Genomic DNA, 23,272 nt, shown 5'->3' with positions numbered 1-23,272 from the left:
ATTTATAATACAGTGTTTTGGAAATTAAGTAATTTCAGATAGGATGTAGCGGTTCATTATCAATCCCGACCAGTCGGTTGTTTTATCTGAGGCATCCGTCTGTTTCGCTTCTCTCCTAGTCTCCTGGTGCTGGCCCAGGGTGAGCACCGTTTATTTTCAGGATGCAGGCACCCCTTTCAGGGAGCAAAGCTATAAACCATGCCAGCACCATTCTAGATGTCAACAGGCCTTAGACGTTCACCATAGACCTTCAGAGTCTTGGGTGCTCAGAGTTAATGCCTCTGCTTGGGCAGGGAGATGATTTAGGTAAACCGCTGAAGGGACGTTGTATTATTTGCAAGTGCTTCTGAAATGTAATACCCACCAAAGCAGAGCTTCTCCTCAATACCACATTCCTCTAGAAGAACCTTGCTTGTTTGTCCTCTTTTGAATCTTTGAGACTGTGTGTGTCTGACAAGAGCCACATGGGTCAGCTCTCATCCACCTTGAATTTAACACGCCCTTGCCATCAGGGTTCATTTTCTTAAAAGTTTGTTTCTTTTTTTTTAATGTCTGTTTCTTGATTACAAATATTCAATGCAGAGATTTTGGAAAATATAGAAATGTATAGAGAAGAATAGAAAAGTCACCCATCAGTCCTAAGTAACACAGTTAATATTTTGGAATATTTCTTTTAATTTTTTTCTCTGCATATGCACTCTTTTTGTATATTCAAAAAATTATTCGTGCAGTATACACTTTTTTTGTGTTTTGTATTTGGAGGTAGCTATACATATGGAGAGGGCTTCCCAGTTGTTGCTAGTGGTAAAGAACCTGCCTGCCAGTGCAGGAGACATATGAGATGCAGGTTCAGTCCCTGACTTGAGACGACCTCCTGGAGGAGGGCATGGCAAGCCACTCCAGTATTCTTGTGTGGAGGATTCCATGGACAGAGTAGCCTGGCGGGCTACAGTCCACAGGGTCACACTTGAGTCAGACATGGCTGAGTGACTGAGCATATATGTACACATACATGTGGGGACTTGTCCCATAATCATTAACATTTAATGATCAGGAAGTCTTCAGAATGTAATTTTAATGGATTCAGAGAGTTTTATCATATGAACACATACTAACAATTATTTTGGTCCAGGTGCCAAATATATAGGTGATCCTGAGAAAATGCTGTGTGACCAACATGTTTGCAAACTGGGGTGCTATGAAATTTTAGACAAGGGTCCCCAGTAGAAGAATAATACAGGGAGTGAGTGCACATTCTTTTTGTTTTTAATTTTATGTACTTATTTATTTTTTATCTCTTGGCCATGCCACACAGCATGTGGGATCTTAGTTCCCTGATCAGGGATTGAACCCTCATCCCCTGCATTGGAAGTGCAGTGTCTTAACCATTAGACCAACAGGGAGGTCCAGGAAAGCATGATCTTGCTGCAGCCCAAGGCCACAGCAGCACAGCTGTGCTTGTAAAAACTTGGGCCATTAAGCATCTCCGCAGAAGTAGGCTCTGACACCAGGGCACCATTCAGATTCCCTGCCTCTCCGATTGGTCAAAGGCACCGTGCCAGTGCCTGTTTAGCCTAAGGAGAGGGATACCCTTCAGGACCACAGGCCGCAGTAAAAGATAGAGTGTGCAGCCTTTTCAAGTCAAAGGTCCACCTCTAACTTGCCATCAATGGACCAACAGGTGAGGCCACCCCGTCATCCCAGGCATGCCCTGGTGCTGGAGTTCGTGTGTACACCGGATGTTACAACTCAGCCATGAGATGCTGGGGACACTGATGTGATGCTTTATAAAACACAGGTCATGTGAGGAGTCCAGATTACCTGTGCTTTGTGAATGATAGAATAAGATCAGGAAACTCTGCCAGTCAAAGACATGTCAGGGGGTTATCCCAAAAGACCAATCCTTTGGCAGAATACATCTTATCCCTGGGGATGACCTTCACCCAAGCTTTGTGCATTCTAGGGTAACTGCCACTGGGGTGATTCATCTGTGTTCTCAGCAAACTCATATACCAGGAGCGAGGCTTTGTGTGGAGACAAGAGGGAAGAAGTGGCACATTCCTGTGTTTGTCTAAAGCAAATGTCCTTTGCTTTGAGCTCCTAATTTCCCGGCTAATGAAAAATTCAGTCTTATGTGTCTATGTGCCTGTGTGTGTGTGTGTGTGTGTGTCTCGTGGTGGGTGTGGGAGTCTCCTCCATGACCACATTCATTGCGCCCGCAGGAATGCTGGGCTTCTGCGGTGCTAGGCCGGGAAAACACCCAGGTGCTGCTGAGTTACCACCCCTTCTTCAGCTGCCTGGGTACCTCCAGCTCAGGTTTCCAGTTCTGCTCCTCCAGGAGAGCTCAGGCTGCCCCCACAGCACCCCTCAGAGCTGAGCAAGACCCCAGGTGCCCGTGCTGTTGGCCCTGGAGTCCCGCCTGTGCAGCCCCCAACCCCTCCTAGCCTCAGACAAGCCTTTCAGAATCTCTGTCTCCCTGACCCTGGGCCCGTCCTGCTTTATCCAGCCTAAGTTTGCTTCTGCCACAAAAAAAACTGGTCGTGAGTAGGTAGACGTCACAGTACAAGGTATAAATGGGATACTTTGCCGCTGTTCGGAAGAAGGAGGCTGATCTACTCCTGAGATACTTAGGAATACATGTGTACTAGGTTGCCTCTTTCTTTCTAGTTTCACCTTCGAAGCCCTTTTGGCCTGTTGCAGGGAGGTTTTGGTAATGTCTTAGCCTGCTTTGCTCTAAAAGAGGGAGAGAAAAAAAAAAAAAAAACACCTCTATGCATCAAAAGAGCAATGTTCCCCCAATTTTTATAGTCAGAGAAGAACCACATACTCTACAAGTCTAGTCAAATGAATTTGTACAGCTGTCCTAGATAAGAGGAAATCCATTAGGTTTAACAATCTGATTCTAACATCTTTTCCTAGAGGTAAATTTTGGTGGTGGTCTGAGGTAAAGGTGCCAACACGTTTAGATTCCCATTCCAGCAGGGGGCAGACTAGTGTAACTCCTCTTGGAGGTTAGCTTTCTCCCCTCCAAATAGGAAGAAGCCTGGATCAGGAATCTGGGCTTTGTCTTCTAATCCTGTGCTTAAGAGATTCACCGTGTATGTCTGAATAGTCATTTAAACTTTTTGGTCACACATATCTCAGCTAGAAAATGAGGGGGGAAACTATTTAGGTGACTTCAAAGATTTCTCCCAACAATAACTTTCTCTAATTTCTGTATTGCTGACAAGCTCCAGCTTATATATGCTTGCATAAAGATGAGGCTTGCCTGGTAGATCAGCTGGTAAAGAACCCGCCTGCCATTCAGGAGACTGGGATTTGATCCGAGCGTGGGGAAGATCCCCTGGAGAAGGAAATGGCAACCCACTCCAGTATTCTTGCGTGGAGCGTCCCATTCTATTCCAGTCCATAGAATCAAAAAGACTCGGACACGGCTGAGCAACTCTTTTTTTCAGTGTTTTGTTCATCTTCAAGGTAATTTTATAAAGATCCCATTGGCTTAGATAACCTTATAAGGGAGATCAGTGATAAAACTTTTAATTTTAAATACCTTGCTATTGCAGATGAACGTATGTCTAGGGCAGAAATAGAGACGCAGACATAAAGAATGGACCCGTGGACACAAGGGAAGGGGAGGGTGGGACAAACTGGGAGACTGGGATTGACGTATATACACTACCATGTGTAAAGCAGATAGCTAGTGAGAAGCTACTGTATGGCACAAGGAGCTCAGCCTGGTGCTCTGTGACGACCTAGGGGGGGTGGGATGGGAGTGGGTAGAAGGTCTAAGAGGAAGGGGATGTATACATAAAGCTGATTTACTTCATTATACAGCAGAAATTAACACAACATTGTAAAGAAATTATACTCCAATAAAAAATTAAAATGTCCCCCAAACCCATTGCTATTTAAATACATGATCCCAACACATTCAGATTTAGAATTTGCAGGCACAAATTCCAGCAAGGAGAAGTGTGGCTTTGACCAAAGATAGCTGAATCCCAGGGGGACAGAACAGAAATGGTGGCTCCTAGAACATCTGGGCACATGTCCTGTGGTAATTTTATATAGGTGATGGAAGCAAGATTTTCCTTGAACTAATCATTTCTCAGGTGGCACTAGTGGTAAAGAACCCAGCTGCCAGTGCCTAAGACATAAGAGACATGGATTCAATCCCTGGATCGGGAAGATCCCCTGGATGAGGGCATGGCAACCCACTTCAGTATTCTTGCCTAAAGAACCCAATCGACAGAAGAGCCTGGAGGGCTACAGTCCATAGAGTCACAATGAGACACAACTGAAGCGACTTAGCAGGCACACAATCATCTTAAAAATAAAAACCCTCAAACAGAGCTCTTTGTTACTTGCGTGTCCTGAGGTTTACCTGTTAATAGGACTGAAGATCGTCTTGGTGGTAAACGAAGACAGTGTTCTTGCACGATCCCGTCCTCACTCAGCCAGCAGCTTCTTTGCCATCTTCTATTTCACTTTGTATCTTGCTCTCCCTCCCTATCCCCACATGCTGAAAAAGCCCCAGTGGCATTTGAGAATATAAATGAAGGTTAGAAACCTCAAAGATGATCTGGATTCCAGTTGGTGATTGAACCACTGAGGGGAGGGAATATGCAGTGTTTTTGGAAAGACGGTTTAGTGTTAGTCGCTCAGTCATGTCCGACTCTTTGCGACCCTTATGGACTATAGCCCACCAGGCTCCTCTGTCCATGGGATGCTCCAGGCAAGAATACTGGAGTGGGTTGCCATTCCCTTCTCCAGGGGATCTTTCGGACCAAGGAGTTGAACCCTGATCTCCCGCATTGCAGGCGGATTCTTTACGAGCTGAGTTATCAGGGCTTCCCTTGTGGCGCTGCTGGTAACGAATCTTCCTGCAACTTGGGAGACCTGGGTTTGATCTCTCGGTTGGGAAGATCCCCTGGGTTGGAGAATTCCATGGATTGTATAGTCCATGGGGTCTCAAAGAGTTGGACACAACTGAGTAACTTTCACTCCCTCACTCACTCATTGTCAGTGACAAAGATGGTTAGTACTCTTAAAAAAGTTAGTACTAACAGTTGGATTTTTATATGGTGGCTGTAAAAGCAAATGCAATCAAACTGTTATCTTGATCTCAGGGGGTTGGTGTGTGGGTGAAATGAGATTTGTGTATGTAAAACACCGTGTAAATTGTAAAGTTCTCTCCATGTGGAAAACAGTTTTCATATTGCTTTAAAGCTGTTGATTACAGAAAAGAAAGATAATTTGATTTTTAATTACCTCTTTATTTCAACAAAGTTTTAAAATTGCTGTATAGTTGATTTACAATGCTGTGTTTGTTTCTGGTCTACAGTAAAGTGACTCAGTCATACATATATATATATTCTTATTTCTATTCTTTTCCATTGTAGGTTATTACAAGATCGTGAACATAGTTCTCTGTACTGTACAGTAGGACCTTGCTGTTTATCTGTTGTATATAGTAGTTTGTATCTGGTAATCTCAAACTCCTGACTCATCCCTCCCCTCCCCTTTCTCCTTTGGTAATCTTTAGTCTGTTTTCTAAATCTGTGAGTTTGTTTCTGTTTGTAAACAAGGCCATTTGTGTCATATTTTAGATTTCACATATAAGTGATATCATATGATATTTGTCTTTGATTTCCTTTACTTACTGTGATAATCCATTCATGTTGCTGCAAATGGCATTGTTTCATCCTTTTTTTATGGCTGAGTAGTATTCGAGTGTGTTCGTGTGTGTGTGTGTGTGTGTGTGTGTGTATGCAAACCACATCTTTATCTATTCATCTGTCAATGGACATTTAGGTTACTTCTATGTGTTGGCTATTGTAAATAGTGCCGCTGTGAAGACTGGGGTGCATGTATCTTTTTGAATTACAGTTTTCTCAGGATATGTACCCAGGAATGGGATTGCTAGATCATATGGTAGCTCTATTTTTAGATTTTTTTTTTTTAAGGAAGCTCTGTACTGTTTTTCACCGTAGCTGTACCAATTTATATTCCCACCAACAGTGTAGGAAGATTTCGTTTTTTCTGTACTCTGTCTAACATTTATTTGTAGACTTGTTAATGATGGTCCTTCTGACTTGTGTGAGATGATACCTCAGTACAGTTCTGATTTGCATTTCTCTGATAATTAGTGATGTTGAGCATCTTTTAATGTGAAGGAAATTTGATTTTTAAAAAACAACAAATAGGCACAGGCATTTTAAAAGTGTGTTCTAGGATTTTTTTTTTTTTCAGTACAACAATGAATCGTCTTATGGACCTCTTCAGCCTGAGTGCTTGTGCTTTGGGAGACTGCACCAATTTTTATCAAAAAGTCACTAGTAATGGAATTTGGGAGTGGAAGAGGTAAATCATTCAATTGCCTCATTTATGATAAAATGTTAAAACTCAGGAAGATTGCATTACCTATCCAGGATCACAGAGCTGGCTAGAAAGGTCACCTCGTTACACTCAATAATAAGGATTTGCTTTCCAAAAGAGCCACATTTTTAACTTATTAGTTTTTACATGTATCTGTACCTTATTCAAATGTTTAGTCAACTGATCATCCTAAGGTTTAAGTTTATATCCACTGTGACATTTCCATACTACCGTGTTGCATTCTTCTTCCCAGTTGATGGAAGAAATCCTCAGATTTTTCTGATGAATGGTTTTCTGTGCTTGCTTTATTTTCAAATAGATAAAGGTTTACTCTGTTTTTTCCTGTTATAATATCACAATTTGGAATAATTTTATTACATTGCTGGGCATGCTTTTATGGAGCAGTATCATGAGATGAGAGTGAAATCACATTATGAGTTAGCATTGTTATCAGTTTTATTGGAGCTGAAACTGAGTGAAAGGATTTAGGAATAATTGGGTAATCAAAGCGAATTAAATCAAGAGAGGGAAAATATCAGTTCTGGCATCAAATGGGGAGCACTGTGACTGCCACATCTGTAGTTTTTATCCATTTTAATCAAGTCGAAATTATGCTATTAAGACTTATTTTTGCTGCATTTTCTTGCTCAGACATAGCCGACTTATATTCATTCTGGATATTTCTTGAAACATTAAAACATTCTCACTATTTCTTGGGAAATGTTACCTAACTTGATTACCATCCAAATATCCAAGTTGCTATTATGTTTATAACTATGTATGCAGTATTCAGTATAGCTTCTGAGTAATGCAATCCAAAATACTGAGTTTTCAATCCACCTAGCTAAATCTTGTATCTCCCAACTCATTGTTGAGTCTTCAGAAAACTAGGTTTAAGTGGTATCTTGTTAGTATAAATTTGCTATAATAAATAGTGTGTCTTGCTACTGGTATGGCAGAAATATTACTATAGTAACTAGCCTGGTCTTGCTTTCTGGTGTTTCTTTGCTGTATTTCCCAGGGGATACTATTTTTGCAGTGAGAAATCTGTTTAGTCTAATAAATGGTAACAGTCATCGGCTTCCCTTTTTTCCCCCCAGATACCTCTTAAACATGCAAAGTTATAATGCGGTGAATTATGAAATGACATAACACTAAATTCACAAACCAAATTATTTTAGAAACCTTTGAGTTCCTTTGTTGAATTCTTTGTGTTGTCTCTTATTGGAAAACGTCTCTTAAACCTGTTCTTTGGCCCTGAGCTCTTTCTCCATAAATCTTAGAGTCCTCGGTATTTTCTGTTCGGTTTTGCTTTGACTCATTGGTACCAGGGAATGTTCACATCATTGTGGCCGAATCGGGGTGATTTGCAGCTTGATTGCTTACCCAAAGAGAGCCTGGGGGAGGTTTCCATTAGGGATGGGCTGGACTGCTGTCTCTAGAACAAAAGCCAGAGCTGTCAGTACGAGGAAGGCTGCTGGCCCTCAGATTTCACTTCCAAGCTTGGCTCTTAATTTAAAGAAACCAGAGTTCAATTCTCTGGAGGTTTGTGTGTTACCATTGACTGTTTTATGACTTACCCAGTTGGCAAAGAGAAGGACTCTAGATATATCTGTTCCTGCTCCTATGTCTTGGAGTGATTTTCAAAGACGTTTAACTCTCCAGCAAGTTAGGAAAAAAGGTAAGGTTGGAAATGAAGGTCGCTCTAAGAAATTAGGGGGCTTCCACGGTGGCTCAGAGGGTAAAGGGTCTGCCTGCAATGCAGGAGACCTGGGTTTGATCCCCGGCTCAGGAAGATCCCCTGGAGAAGGAAGTTGCAACCCCCTCCAGTACTCTTGCCTGGAAAATTCCATGGATGGAGGAGCCTGGTAGGCTGCAGTCTAGGGGATCACAAGGAGTCACATATGACTGAGCAACTTCACTTCTCAGTTTTAAGAAATTAGGAGATTGCTCCTTATGAAGCTATAGGGTTTTGTTCTTTAAGGAGCTGGTTGCATGTAATGACTTAACAGTTTACCTATATTTATTGTGTACTTACCATGTGCTAATCATTACTTTACATGTACTTACATCTCATTTGAATTTCACAACAGCCCTAGAAGTAGGCACTATTGTTATAATACCCATTTTATATGTAACGCAACCTGAGATAGGAAGCCCAGGTGGCTCAGTGGTAAAGAATCTGCCTGCCAACGCAGGAGACTCAGATTGGATCCCTGGGTTGGGAAGAGCCCCTAGAGGAGGAAATGGCAGTCCACTCCAGTATTCTTGCCTGGAAAATCCCACGAACAGAGGAACCTGGCGGGCTACAATTCACAGGGTCGCAAAGAGTCAGATACGGCTAAGCAACTGAACATGCATGCAGCCTAAAACACAGAGGTTAAGTAACCTTCCCAAGGTTACATACCTGGAAAATGGTAGAGTTAGGATTCAAAGCACCCAAGCTCACTGCAGAACCTGAGCCCTTAAGCATCTACTCCTTTATTTGTAGTGAATTTATGTTTTCACATAGAATAGGAAGGTGGAGTATATTTCAAGCAGTGTTTTTCAAATCTTTTTGACTGTGAACCACTGAAAGGAATATATTTTACATTGCAGACCAGCATGTGTGCACAAACAGATCTGATAAAACCACACAAAACAGTACTCACCCTTTCCATGGAGGATGTACTCTGACCTTTCCTTTCTCTTTCATTTCTAAAACGTGTTGGTTATGACTCTTAAAACTGATTTCCTGACCTAATATAAGGCCATGGCTTGTAGATCAAAAACTCAAGGTCCTTGATGTCAGCTGGCTCTGCAGGAAGTCCCAGTTCACGTCATCTGCTGAATGAGCACCGTCTGCTCTTTTCTCTCGGCACCCAGCACTATTTGTTGACTAAATGAATATAAACACAGATTATAATCCACTCTTCCCCATCTCTATTTTTTTAAGTACCCTCTCCCTTCTTCTTTTTTAAAAACAAAGAGCTGAAAATTTGCTAAACATGGAGATTATTTAGACTGGAACAGAGAAGGTAAAGAAACACTAGTGATCTTATTATGGAGATATTCATTTATAAATGAATCTTTATAAAGCAAATTACTTTTTCCCATTGATTTTAATTATAATTCTAACAATGTAAAATTGTTAAATGGCTCTTTCTATTACTTTCTGACTCTGGGAGTTCCTCTTGTTCTTCTGTGACCCACACTAGTTTCTCTTCTCAAGGTGGGTTCATTTGAGATAAGCTTACCTTTTCCTCCACCTCCATGAGAGTTGAGGTGTTCTGGCAGCCTTGGGGGCTGGGTTACTCAGTCCCCCTAGCATTTCCTGGAGCATGTTTGGCAGTCCCTAAACTGTCTGTCACTGGGGAGGATCCTCTGAATGTTTGAGCTGGAACTTGGCACAGGACAGACCTCTAGAATACATAGAAACTCTCTAGAGTTTCAGGTCAGAAGGAACATCCATTGACGTTCATCTGCAGGGGACCATCACCTTGAAGGGATGTCAGGAGCCTCTGATGGGCTGATGGGCAGAGAATGGACAAGTCCAAATGTGCAGTTGGCTGCCAGTGCCTGGAAACTTCTGGCACATCAGGCAGTTTTATGTTATCAGGTCACCTATGGGCAGAAGCATTGTGTTTTAAAATACTGATGTTAGAGAATTGATTTATTTGCTAGTTAGGTTTTGCTTAATATGATTTCTTTAATACTGCTTCTCTCTTCCTCTTCTTTTCATTGCTGATACTTGTTACAGATACAACACCAGCTCACACAGTTTCTGGAATAAGACTGGCTATTAATACATGTGTTCATTTTAAAAATAAGATCGTTCTAAGTGCTAAGTCGCTTTAAGTCGTGTCCAACTCTTTGAGACCCTAATGGACTATAAGCCCACCAGACTCCTCTATCCATGGGGTTCTCCAGGCAAGAGTCCTGGAGTGGGTTGCAATGCCCTCCTCCAGGGGATCTTCCCAACCCAGAGATGGAACCCACATCTCTTATGTCTCCTGCATTGGCAGGCAGGTTCTTTACCACTAGTGCCACCTGAGAAGCCCAAGATAGTTCTAAGAGCAAGGAATTTTTGAGACGGTGAGGAAGGTCAAGGTGAGGGGTGTGTTGGCAGTAAAGAGATAGTCAAAGGGACCCCTCATCAGTATAGCCTCAGGACCTTCCCTTCACCTTTTAGCTTGTGCTTACAATTTAACAAGCCCAGGTAATAAAACTTTCAGAATCTTTAAAAATAGGAAATGTATTTTTTGAAGATTTTTCTCTAAGGGGCAGAAAGTTTTCCTTCTTGGTATAAATATGCATTTTGAAGCACAGTGATATTTTACTAGTTGGGTGGTTTAAAAGAAACTTTGTCCACATTATTGATGATGAGAAAAAGAGAGATTTCAGCCCAAGGCAACTGGAATTGGAATGTTCACATCTAATGGGGAAAAAGCCCTTACGTGGTCAAGAGGGACTTCCTCAAGCTTACCCACATCCTTCTCCCTTGATTCTTTTACTGTTGAGGGCAATACGCACTCCACTCTCCAGGACCGATTCTATTTTATGAAACTGCTATCTGGAGTTAGGCTGTGATCTCCTCAAGGGCATCTTTCATCCCCGGAAATGTTCACAGATCCCTGTCATGTCAGTGGATGTCTGGTGGCTGACTGTCTGGATTTGTGAATGTTTAGGGGAACAAGAATGGCTTCCCAGCCCGTCGATGCTAAGACTGTGCACTGGGAGGTGTCAGCTTTGGGGGAACCATGAGGAGTGTGTCTCACCGAATCATTAAATGTTTCACCATTGCTATTGGCTCAGTCCTGTTTTAATAGATGCGGGGGACTTGGAAACACGTATGCATATTCTTCCCGTCAAAGAGTTCATAATGTCATGAAGGCTTGAATTCTTCACAAATACGAAATACGATAGGTAAAGGCATCATCAGTGGCAGAAGCCCTGGATTGTGAGTCAGAGGCCCAGGTTTTAGTTCCAGCTCTGCGATTAGCCATCAGAGTGACCAGACTCACACTTGAGGCCTTGGTGTCCTCCCCTGGGGGACAAAGGGGTCAGACCAGAGACTGCTAGGTGATTTTAATGCCCACTGTGTGAGACTGATAGCAGGTGCTTCAAGGAGTGGTGGTGGTGGCAAGGGGGAGAGGCTTGGGAGTTGCTCTCGATTCTGATTAAAATTTGCAAACGTGTCCGTTTAAATTTCAGCAGGGATGCCCATTTCTCCCTAGCCCCAGGACCTTCTCACTAAATAAATGCATAAAAAATCAATTTTTGCATCTATATACTGTTTCTTTCCCCACAAAGACTCATAGAGCAGTTTACAGAGAAACGGAAACCCAGCCCCAGTTCAAAATTGATTTGACTACATTTGATACACTCTTCCTTTCTAGGATATGACTTTTCAGTTATAATAAGCCAAAAGATTGCTTTTCACACCTCTTTCATTTTTATGATTCTTTTCAAAGACTCTTCTGTCGCTCACAGGAAAACTGTATGGTAGGTTTCAACAGACTCAAAAGTAACCAAACCAGAAGTGTCAAGACCTCGTAATGAGACTGAGGCTGGATGCATTTCCTTGTGTGTGAAGACGGCGATTCTCTCAGTGCCACTGAGAATGAGTCCAAATTACAATCCTACCCTTGACTTGTTTCTGGGCTCACAAACACTGGGCAGGAAAGTCATTGCCAGTGATAGAGAAGCCAGAACTGAAGTGTGTGACACAGGCTGAGAAAGCACCAGAGGGGACCTCAGGCCAAGATGCTACACCAGGCTGTTCAGACCCCCAGGCCAGGCCCCAGGTGTTGCCTCCGCTCACTATACCCCCACCACCTCGATGAGCCACTATACCCTGAACTCAGGGATTCTGAGAGAAATAGCTTCCCCTGAAGTGTGGGGATAGTCAGCATTCATGTCACTCACATTTGTAAAGTTCGTGAGTACCTTTAGGAAGACTGCATTTTTCTGGGTTCTCTGGAGAAAACAGAACACACAGGAAGGAGACCACATGCATACACTCTAAGGAATTGGCTCACATAAGTATGGAGTCTGGAAAGTCCAAGATCTTCAGTTTGCTGCCTGGAAACACAGGAGAGCTGAGGGTGTTCAGTTCCAGTCTGAGTCTGAAGGCCTGAGAACCAGGAGGGCCCATGGTGTAAGCTCCAGTCTCAGTCTGAGTCTGAAGGCTGGAGAAGATGGATGTGCCAGCTGAAACAGTCAGGAGAGAACAAGAATTCTTTCTCCTCTCCCTTTTATAGTCAAGGTGTCAACTGATTGGGTGAGGCCCACCCACATTAGGGAGGGCAATCTGCTTTACGCGGTCTATCCAGCCAAAGTTAATCTCATTCCAGAGACACCCTCATAGAAACAACTAGGATAAGTGTTTGACCAACTGTCTGGGCATCCCATGGCTTAGTCTAGTGGACACATAAAACCAACCATCACAAAGACTGTCTCATAGATAGGTATTGCACTCTGAATAGAATTTAGAAGGAACTGCTAGGGAATGCAGCTTCTGGGGATTTATTAAAATTGAATAGTCCCTTTTCCTCCCACTTCCCCTACAAGGAAACATATTGGCGATTATTCTGTGAACTCTTTTCTCCACATTTTGGCTACTTAGCTCCAAAGCATACAGAGAACTTGAAGAATAGGAGACAAAGCAATTGGGACCTTAGGAGTATGCTTCCTAGGATAAGATTATTTGAGCAGGCTCACGCTAAAGTTATTTTCCACTCATCTTCCCTGATACCTAAAGCAGCCCACCCCCCCTTAATGGATGTGTTAGCTGATGGGGCTGATCACCGACATTGCAGGAAGACGTTAAGAGAACAGCGCCACAGAAAAATGACCCGGGCTGAGAACCGATCCGCTAGGGGGTAATTTGAAAAGTGAAATCTGAAGCTGTGGCAAGCCGTAGAAAATTACCATCTTGCTCAATAGGATTAGTTGTCCAAAATGAAGAATATTTTCTTCTTATACCATCTCATTTTCTGATCCCTCTTTTTACCAGTTGTACTGACTTCTCTCTTCTGTGCCAAGGGCTGGATCCCAGGGCCAGCAGCCTCCTGGTCATCAGCACTGTCCCAGGCTAGCTGTGGTGATGTGAAAGCAGAGAAAGGGGGTGGGAACGTCCTTTTTAAAAGGAAAGAACAAGTACAGAGAGAGCACAGAGTTGGAGTCATTGGGAAATTCGGCCATTCTCCATTGTCATTTCCATGACACCCTCATCACTTTCTTATTAGAGCAGGGGTCATTTTTCCAGTGGGTCAGGACTGCATCTTCAGCTCTCGCTTGAATGATCTGTCCTTCTCTGAGAGAGAATAGCTTTGTGGCCCAGGGCAGGGCAGTGTGAGAAGCTGAGGCATCTGTGCCTAGGACTCAGCAGGTGGCATGGCTCATTTATGAGCGAGGGGTGATTGGCCAAGAAGTATGTGTGTGCTGGGTGGGGGAGGCACAGATGTGTCCATCAAATCCTTAGTGTAAACTTACCTTAGACTTTACAGTGGAGACGGAGGAGGAGGGCTGAGGTGTTCAAGGATGTGGACTGGAAGAAGATTATGAAAATATAAGGAATGCAGTCTTCTCAGGCTGGGAGGAGAGAGGAAGGTGAGAGGGTGTTGGGAGTGTGTCTGTGCTGGGGGACAACTTTCACACCTGCCTTGTCTGTTGAATACAAAAACCTCTGGGACTATCAGAGCGATCGGTATGACTTTGGTGGGATGGGTAGGGACCTTTGCCTGAGTCCAGCAGCGCATGTGACTCCCTCACCCACCTACCTACCCACCTTCCATCCATTCATCTTCTGTCCATGTCCATCCACCCTTGTCCATCCGTCCATCCATCCCATGTCCATGTCCATCCACGCATCCATCTGCCTACTCATTCTCCATCCATTCATCTTCTATCTATCCATCCACCCACCCACCTATCTTCTATCCATCTACTCACCTATGTTTTTTCTTTGGCCATGCTAATTCCTCAACCAGGGGTCAAACCCATCCCCCCTGTGGTGGAAGCATGGCATCCTAACCCCTGGACTGCCAGGGAGGTCCCACCACGCACCTGTCTTCTATCCACCCACCCACCTATCCTCTCCATCTGTTCATCCATCCATCCATCCAGCCACCCATCTTTCACTAGCAGCACTTGTGAAATGCCCACACTCACTATAGGAGGAGGTGAAGATTAAGATCCCATCTACCCCTTCTAGGAGTTCATAGCCCAGTGGGAGAGACAGCTCAGTAGACCAGCAATAACAAGGCAAGAGCCACTCCAAGCAAGGACAGCCTGGGTGCCTAGATGGTAACAGAGGCCTTCCATTCAGACTCTGAAGGAAGAAGGAAGGCTCCCAGGGGGAGACGCTGTTAAGTCCTGGAGGATGAGCACATTATGGGGTACGTGCCTCCCTCATTGGAGGTTCCGGCACAACTCTCTTTCCTGCCTCAGTGGTTCAGGTTCCCTCCCCACCCACATTCAGGTGGGGAGAACTTACCCCACCTGCCTCCCCTTTACTCCCCTCCCCAACCCACAGCCTTTTTTCTTTTTCCCTGCTATGTAGAGACATATTGGAATCTCTTTCATCTTCAGATTTTATTACATAAAACCCCTCCCTTGACCCTGATCCCGGGATAACTCCCACCCTATGCCCTTTTGGCAAGCCACTCCAGTGTTCTTGCCTGGAGAGTCTCAGGGACGGGGGAGCCTGGTGGGCTGCCGTCTGTGGGGTCTCACAGAGTTGGACATGACTGAAGTGAATTAGCAGCATGCCCTTTTGTTCACACCAAGTGTCTGGAAAGAGAAGCCCCTGCTTACTGTCACCCACCCCACCCTGTTCAAACATCAGCAGGCAGGCACCCTCCCCCAGGACAGTTCCTCCCTGTCCCTGCAGCCGCCTGGGCTCTGGTCCCAGTGTCCCAGTCTCCAGCCAGTGGCTGCTTCTCAGACTCAGAAAGCAGGTCTGTGGGTGGTGGTTGACGCTGCTGCCCGTTCCTTCCTTCCCCTCCCTCGCTTGCATAACACAGTCAGGTCTTCCTTTGTGGGTGCCTGGGCTGCACCTCCTTTCACAGTGTTTGTTCCCAGAACAGCGTGCCTGCCCATGCCCGAACCCAGGGCACCGTGGAGCTTCAGACTCAGCCTCCAGCTCATCACCAGACGTGTCTGCCTGGGTGTCCCTGCTACCCCGCTACCCTTGAGAGCTCAAACTCCCCGCTCCCCAGTCCGCGTGCAGGGCCCCACCATCTACTCCATCATCAACATCAGAACCTGGGAGTTTTCCTAGACGCCTCTTTTACCTGATTCCCCTGACCCTCGTCCTCCGCCCAGTGGGTCACAGCTATTGTGAGTCTGTGTCCTTATTGTTGCCCATTGGTCTCGCTCTTCCATTGCCTCCACCTTGGTTCCAACTCGTGGTTTCCCACCCAGTTACAGCTCAAGCCCTGAGATCCCACAGTCCTTAGCTGCTGGTCCTCAGGCAGGTGTGGGGCTGGCTGTCTCACAGTTGCTGGGGCAACTTTCTAAAACTCAAGATTTCCTGGCCCACCCCAGCCAGACAGCCTGGGTCAGTGGATGTCCTTTTACCAAGCTGCCTTCTTGCTCCTGAGGTGCAGCTGGAGGCCTGGGAGGCGCTTCTGATGAGCTTCCTGCCTCCGGCTTGGTCTGTATCAGTCCGTCATCCATGTGGGTACAAGAAAGATCTTTCAAAACTGCAGATCTAATTACGATCATGTCACTATTCAAAGCTGTCAGTACTAGCCACAACCCCATCCCTCACCCCCTCATCAAGTCCAAACCCTTAGCTAAGACACACGGCCCTTCATGATCTGCAGCCAGCATCTCTTGCCCTCCCTCCACCCCGCACAGGGCTCCACCTGTGCAGTCAGTCACCTTGCCCCCAGCCCGACAGAACCACCTCTTCCCCAAAATGTGCTCAGCGGCTTCTGACCTCCCCACGAGCGCCCTTCCTCCCTCTCACTGGCTGGTGTCTGCTCAGCTGTGAGGTTCCAGCTCCAGGTCTTCTGGAGGCCTGTCCCCTCCTCTTAGCCTCAGCTTACCCTTCTATGGCTGCCCACCATCGGATGCAGCTTCTCTTTGACTTACAGCATGTGAGTCAGAATGCCTTTCACCCACAGCCTGCCAGAAAGTGTCCAGACCACTCAGGTTTCTAAATGTTCCTGCTTCTGGGCTTTCTAGGCTGGGATGGAATTCCAGCGCTGCTAGTTGCCATCTCAATACCGTGATGGACGTACGTTTAAAGAACCCACCCTGTGATGGCCAGACTTGGAAGGAAACCTTCATCACTTGGGAAACACTTGACAATCTACTTTTCCTTTGAAATAAAAACATGAAGCCATCACTTAGCGACCTACTGGTACTTTATTGCCCTCGCCCAGATGGGTATTAATCGTCACCCTCCGCTGGCCTGGAACACACCATGTGCTTTCAGAGTGCTCACAGCGGGGCAGAGCTGCAGCTGCGTGTGAGTGGCGCTGCGGCTGGGTGGTGTCTCCTTTGTCAAAGCACCTTCTTTCTGTTCAATAAAATATCAGAGCCGCTCCCACTGAAAAGATGTAGTAGAGTCAGATGTGGCTGCGGTCGCCTTCCCTGCCTTCCTCCTTGGCTTCCCACTTGGTCCACAGCCCTGTGCTCTCTGCAGAGGGAACGTGTCGTGGCTTCTGGACACCCTGTCGCCGTGGCCCCTCCCGTGCTGTGTGGCTTTCAACCCGGTGGTGCTGGCAGGGTGTCCAGGGTCACAAGGTCAGTTGGGGAGGACCACAGGTGAGTCCTTCATGAGCCCGTGAAAGTTGGGATGGGGAAAACCACCTACCAGCTGAGGGCATTTTGCAAGTCCAGCTGTCACAGAAGATCAGATGTCTCCTGAGGCCAGCATCTGGGCATCACCTGGAAATTAGGTAAATCCTCCAAGGGCTCCAGTGATGCTGCCTCTGGGTCTGGGCTGGGTTTTCTAAGGTGGCCCAGGCTGTTGCTGGCCCTCTCCCACCTGGAGAACCATCAGCTGCCCTGGGGGTGGGGATGGATGGGCACCCCAACCCCTGTCCCGATGGAGTTTCATGTATTTGTTCTGGGAACTTATTCAGTAAGGATTTTGTAAGAGAGTGAAGTAGAAGGCCTTCATGGTGCACAGGAGTTTAGGGTTCTCTGTGTCTCCTTCATTCCTTCTCTTTGAGTGGAGGGCACCCAGAGCACCCCTTCCTTATCCTTGGTCTCTGCCAGCGAGCTCATGTCATCCACGTTTGTTTCAAGGATCGGCCTTCGTCCCAGCTGTCAGGCCACATTGGGCCCCTGAACCGGGATGTCTTGAACTCTGGGGCCCCCCTTGCTGCCTCTAGCACCCTCCTGTGCGCTCAGGCCCACCACGTCTTACCCGCACCATTGCCTGGGTCTCCCAGCCGTGCCCTGAGCTCTCGCTCCTCCACTTACTTCCTCCAGCATCCATCCTCTGGGCCTCCTGTGTGCATGTACCCGCTGCCCAGCTCCATGGCTCCACACTGGCCACCTCGCTCGCCCGGCTTTCTAGGGTCACCCCAGTGTGTCTCCCACTCTCTTCCCAACTCTGTTTATTCACTCATTCAATGCTTATGGAGCAGGTTCTACGCAGGACTGTGATTGATTCCGTGGGATACACAGTGAGAAATCTCGGAACTTGTCCTCGGGGCTCATAACCCAGAGTATGAGGTGATTGTTCTCCCAGTGATTCAGCACAAGCCTGTGTTCACATTACAGGAGTGGAACAAAGAGGGGGCAGGTTGGGGGCAGTGGGGACAAGGAAGGCCCCCCAGAGGACGAGGAACATGGTCCAGGACTGGCTGATGGGGGCGGGCGCAGCAGGCAAGGGGCAGGCAGGGGAGAGTGGGCATCCCCAGCCTGCCTCCTCCGCAAGCTCTGCGTCGCTGTCGGCCACCTGCGGCTCTGCAGGTGTCGCCTGCCGAGGTCTCCCAGCTGGGCCATCACGTGCGCCGTTCCCCTGTGCCTCCCTCCACGAAGGTGGTTCCATCCTTGAAGTCTCACCGGTCCTTCAATACTGGGCTCAGATTCCATCTCCCCCTTCCCTGACCACCTCTCCCTCCTCGACTCCCTGCTACATTTTATACTTCAGTTGTGACGTTTACCGCTTTGAGTGCTTTTTGTGATTTACTTTTCCTCATCTCCCTACTTCTAGAATTTTCCTGAAGGGCTGACTTGACGGTGGCACTGAAATCACTGATGAGTGCTTTTCTAAGCAAAGAGCAAAAAGCAGCCTGTAACGTGCGCTAGAATGTTTACCTTGTTGGTTTTTCTGTTGGTGGAGTTTGGTGACCCACAGCGTCGGAAAGACGACAGTATCTGCTCTTTATCCTAGAAGACCCTCGGAATCCAGAGAGTGTGTTCAGAGGAATCTTTTCTTCTCTCTGTCCGTGTAGGGTTCGATGACCTTCAGGTGTGCGCGGACCCCGGCATCCCTGAGAATGGCTTCAGGACGCCCAGCGGAGGGGTTTTCTTTGAAAGCTCTGTCACCCGTTTTCACTGCCAAGACGGATTCAAACTGAAGGGCTCTACAAAGAGACTGTGTATGAAGCATCTAAACGGAACCCTAGGCTGGATCCCGAGTGACAGACCCGTCTGTGTGCAGGAAGGTAAAGTGGTCCCTTCCACCCCGACCCCTACCTCATGGAAGCTGCTCCTGTGGTCTGCTCGTGGCCGCGGGGGTACCGAGACTGTGTGCCATAGGGACCGGTTCCCCGGGCTGCTCTCTGTTTCAGGGCTGGTCCAGCAGGCTGATGGAGAAGCATGCGTGCTCAGGAAGGGCTGGGGCAGGGGATAAATGCGTCTCAGCATTCCTTCTGTGTCTCAATTACAAGCCAATTTCTTGCCATTTTTGTCAATGCAAAAGAGCAACTCAGATAACATGAGGGCCATTTATTATCGAACTGCCAACTCAGCACCCATTTCCATGTTACTCAATAAAAAATGCAGTAAATATATTGAGCCCAAACTGTATATAATGATACAGAAGATGCATGTTACTCAGAGGATTAAATCAATTACTCCTTATCAGTCCTGCATTAGACATGATTCATTTAAGGAAAGAAAGGATGGTGGCAAGCAATGATAGATTGATAAGGTAGATATTTATCTCCAGTAGTTATTCTTAAATTTATTGATCATGACAAGATATTCATTTACTTCTAGCAGTTATCCCCAAGGCTTTTGGTTGAAACAACTTCATATATATATGTGTGTGTGCGTTTTTGCTTGTTTGTTTTTACTCTGTGAAGATACTTTTAGAATTTAAAAGAATGCATTGAGTTTAACTAATTGGAATGCCAAATTGTGGCTTATATATCTCTGATGATCAGCGAGGTTGAAGTAGGAATAGGCATGAATCAAGAGGTAATTCTAGCTCCAAATTTCCATGAGGCATAGAACTTGTATTTCATCAAGTTCATTAGAAGTGGGTTTCACTTTCTCTTAACACCATTATTGATTTTATTTTCAAATGGAGCTTTTATAATAATGCTTTGTAAACTCTTATTCTGATTTAGTGTACATCTTCTTTATGAAACTTAATTTAATTTGACAAGCATTGATCAAGCATCTATTATGCTCCTCCTTATGGAAATTATGAAGGATGGGTATGGTAGTGTCTTAGTCCTAAAGTGTTTACTTGCTATCTTCACTTTTATTTTCAAGATTTTTTTTTAAAAAGCCAAAATTACTATGAAGAATTAAAAATGTTAAAAGTAAATTTATTTTTTCCCCTTAAATACAGTCCAGGTGAGTTGTGTTCTCTTTAACATTCTATTAATTAAAAGCTCATTTGAAAAAGTTGATTTAATATATGAAATAAACAATAAAGATCTACCATATAGCACAGGAAGTTATATTCAATATTTGATAATAACTTATAATGGAAAAGAATCTGAAAAGAATATACATGTATAGCAATCACTTTGCTGTACACCTGAAATTAACACTATATTATAAATCAACTGTACTTCAATTTTAAAAAATTATTCAGTTTGTATGTAAAAACTTTCCTGCTAAAACCTATGGCCTAAGATACCCAGTACTTAAAACCCAGAAAAACTCAAAAACATCAGAGAACAAAGAAAACCAATAGACTTTCTGAATAATGCCCAAAGTTGAAGGCCCTCTGTTACTTGGTCATCCTGGAAAAAAAAAATTGTATCCCTTTTTAGATGAGCTTCTTTCTGGCCTTGTATGTAGCAATATAATACATAGTAATTCCAAGAAAGGGAGTGAAAAATCACATTGGAGTAGAGACGTCTATCATATAGGTCAGCGTGCATAACCCTTAACACTTAGCCTCACACGTAGGAGAGGGGCTGTGTACATGGGGATGGCAGAGAAGAGTCAGCTCTTTTATTCAGTTCTGTTCAGTTCAGTTGCTCAGCCGTGTTCAACTGTTTGTGACCCCGTGGACTGCAGCACACCAGGCTTCCCTGTCCATCACCAACTCCTATAGCTTGCTTAAACTCATGTCCATCGAGTCGGTGATGCTATCCAACCATCTCATCCTCTGTCATCCCCTTCTCCTGCCTTCAATCTTTCCCACCATCAGAGTCTTTTCTAAGGAGTCAGTTCTTCGCATCAGGTGGCCAAAGTATTGGATCTTTAGCTTCAGCATCTCAGAATATGATCAGATGTTTCCAAAGGACAGTCCAGGACTCCTCATTGCTAGCTGATATTGCGCTCTAATCAACATATTACAAAGTTTGGAAGAATGAGTGTTTCCTTTCTAAGTATGATGGTATGATTATTTTTAATATAAATGTTGATTTTTGTTGGTCTTTGAAAGATCTGTATGAGGAGATTACTTTCTTTGCCCTTGCCGTGGAGAGAATCCTCATTGTTAATGTCCTAAGCCTTCTGTATGAGGCTTACAGGGGCAAGGGGTACATAGAAGTCTATTCCATGGATATCAGAGAGAAGGGAAGGAGCCAGACTTTTTTCCCCCTGGTTTGTAAGTGGCCTTTACTCTCTGATTAGGATTTATTCTGGGTGAATAGTAACGGCTGCTTAATTCATTTGTTTTCTCTTGTCAGGTAATTCTTAGAGAGCTAATGGATTTTTGTGTGTGTGCTGGTAATATTGATAACAGTAATACATTATCACATTTTTATAGGTCATTAGAGTTTGGAAGTATGTTCAGATTCACTATCTCATTTAACATGTGCAGTCACCCTACAAGGCAAGTCTCATTGTCGTTATTTCCTGTTTAGGAAACTGAGGCCCAGAGAAGTTTACTCACTTTGTCAAAGTCACATAGCTGGTGAGTAAGCTGCAGATTTGTAACTAGTTCTAAGCCAGCACTTTTTCTTCTACAAGGTTATATCTAACTCCTTGCATCACAAAATTCCTATTTTAATCAGCTATGCAAAAACACATTGTTATATCAAATGGCATCATCAACATTCAGAGTTGAAGGGACTCATAGAAATTAGATAATTCAAGCCCTCATTCTAATTTAGTTTGTGTTCAATCAACAGGGAAACTGAGTCTCAGAGAAGCCGAGTCTTCCCAGACTTAAATGGCTATTTAGGGACACATCTGTTCTAGCCCAGGTCTTATCACTGTTACCTGGACTCCTTCCAATCTTCTCAGCTGTCAGCCAGTTCTGCCTGAGACACAGATTTTGAAAAATAAGTTCAAATGCATTGAAATGCTTAATAGCAGTAAAGTGCTCTACAGAAGCAAGGTGGTATTAAGGCAAATATTTTCTTGTGCATTCACTCAGCTTCCCTCTTTTATGCTCCACTTCACCCTGCCACATGTACCAGTCATCTCCTTTCTCACTTTACTCCAGTCTAAGTGGTCTATTCCAAGGAAACTCACTTATAGACGTTTGAACTCACAGAACTGATAATATAGGCAATGAATGAATTTCCTGGAATCCAAAGCCTCCAGCCTAAGAGATAGCTCTGCTTGTCCAAGCTGCTTCTGTAAGACCAGAGCCTTCATGTCCCTGAGTAGGGGCAAAGATGTTTATGGTCCAGGGAACAGGGGAGGTGACCAATATGGTGGAGAGGGGACTGTGGGGTTGGCAAAACACTGAAAATACTCCCTGTGGGCACAGGGCTGCTGAAATAGTAAGTACAGGGACTAAAGGCCAGGAGGACAGCTACCATCTGGGCCTCTTCCTTTCCAAAATCACTCAGCTCATCTACTGGGGGACACTTTCCCTGCTAATACATCCCTTTCCTAGATTTCATAAGAAAAAGTGTAGGTAAAGTCAGATTGACTTTGCGTAAATTCACTTGACACTTCTACAACAGGCATCAAGTCAGGACATAGAAACGCGCTGTCCTGTCCTGAAAGCTTTAAAAGAGGTGGGGTCAGTATTGTGGCAGTTCAGACTGTGGTTTTTTACATATCGTGAAGAAGTAGTTTATTAAAAAATAAACATCCTAGGACCTTCCTGGTGGTCCAGTAGCTAAGACTCAGCACTCCCAGTGCAGGAGGCCCAGGTTTGATCCCTGGTCAGAGAACTATATCTCACATGTTGCAACTAAAGATCGTGCATGCCACAACGAAGACCCAGCACCACCAAATAAATCAATATTTTTAAAAAAAATAAATAAAAATAAACATCCCAAAGAAACCAAAATAAAATGAATTCAAATCCATTTGTATTATGTATAAATATCACGTAGGAGGAGCAGAGAAGAATCAGTCTACGTGTTGCCCAAACCTCTTTATTATCAATATTAATGGAAACGTGTCATTACTTGACCACCCCTTGGCCCAGCTGGAATACACGATACATCTCATTCTTGTGGCACTGGTTATGCTAGCTGGACAGAAGTTTTTTTTGTTGTTGTTTTCGGCTGTGCTGGGTCTTAGTTCCAGCACGCAGGATCTTCAGTCTTTGCTGTGGCATGTGGAATCT

At 44.9% G+C, this 23,272-nt stretch overlaps 1 protein-coding gene across 2 annotated transcripts in view; it reads left to right on the top strand.

The window, feature by feature from the left end:
- The window catches only part of SUSD4 (sushi domain containing 4), a 132,822-nt gene that overhangs the window by 57,273 nt on the left and 52,277 nt on the right, over nt 1-23,272 (top strand). For both annotated transcript variants that reach the window (XM_068986428.1, XM_068986430.1), the window contains exon 2: nt 18,783-18,995. In XM_068986428.1, coding sequence (XP_068842529.1) covers nt 18,783-18,995 — 213 coding nt within the window. The remainder of the gene's footprint in view (nt 1-18,782; nt 18,996-23,272) is intronic.

This window comes from Capricornis sumatraensis, chromosome 14, assembly GCF_032405125.1.
Source record: "Capricornis sumatraensis isolate serow.1 chromosome 14, serow.2, whole genome shotgun sequence".
Lineage (NCBI taxonomy): Eukaryota > Metazoa > Chordata > Mammalia > Artiodactyla > Bovidae > Capricornis > Capricornis sumatraensis.
This window is presented reverse-complemented; position numbering and strand designations above follow the sequence as displayed.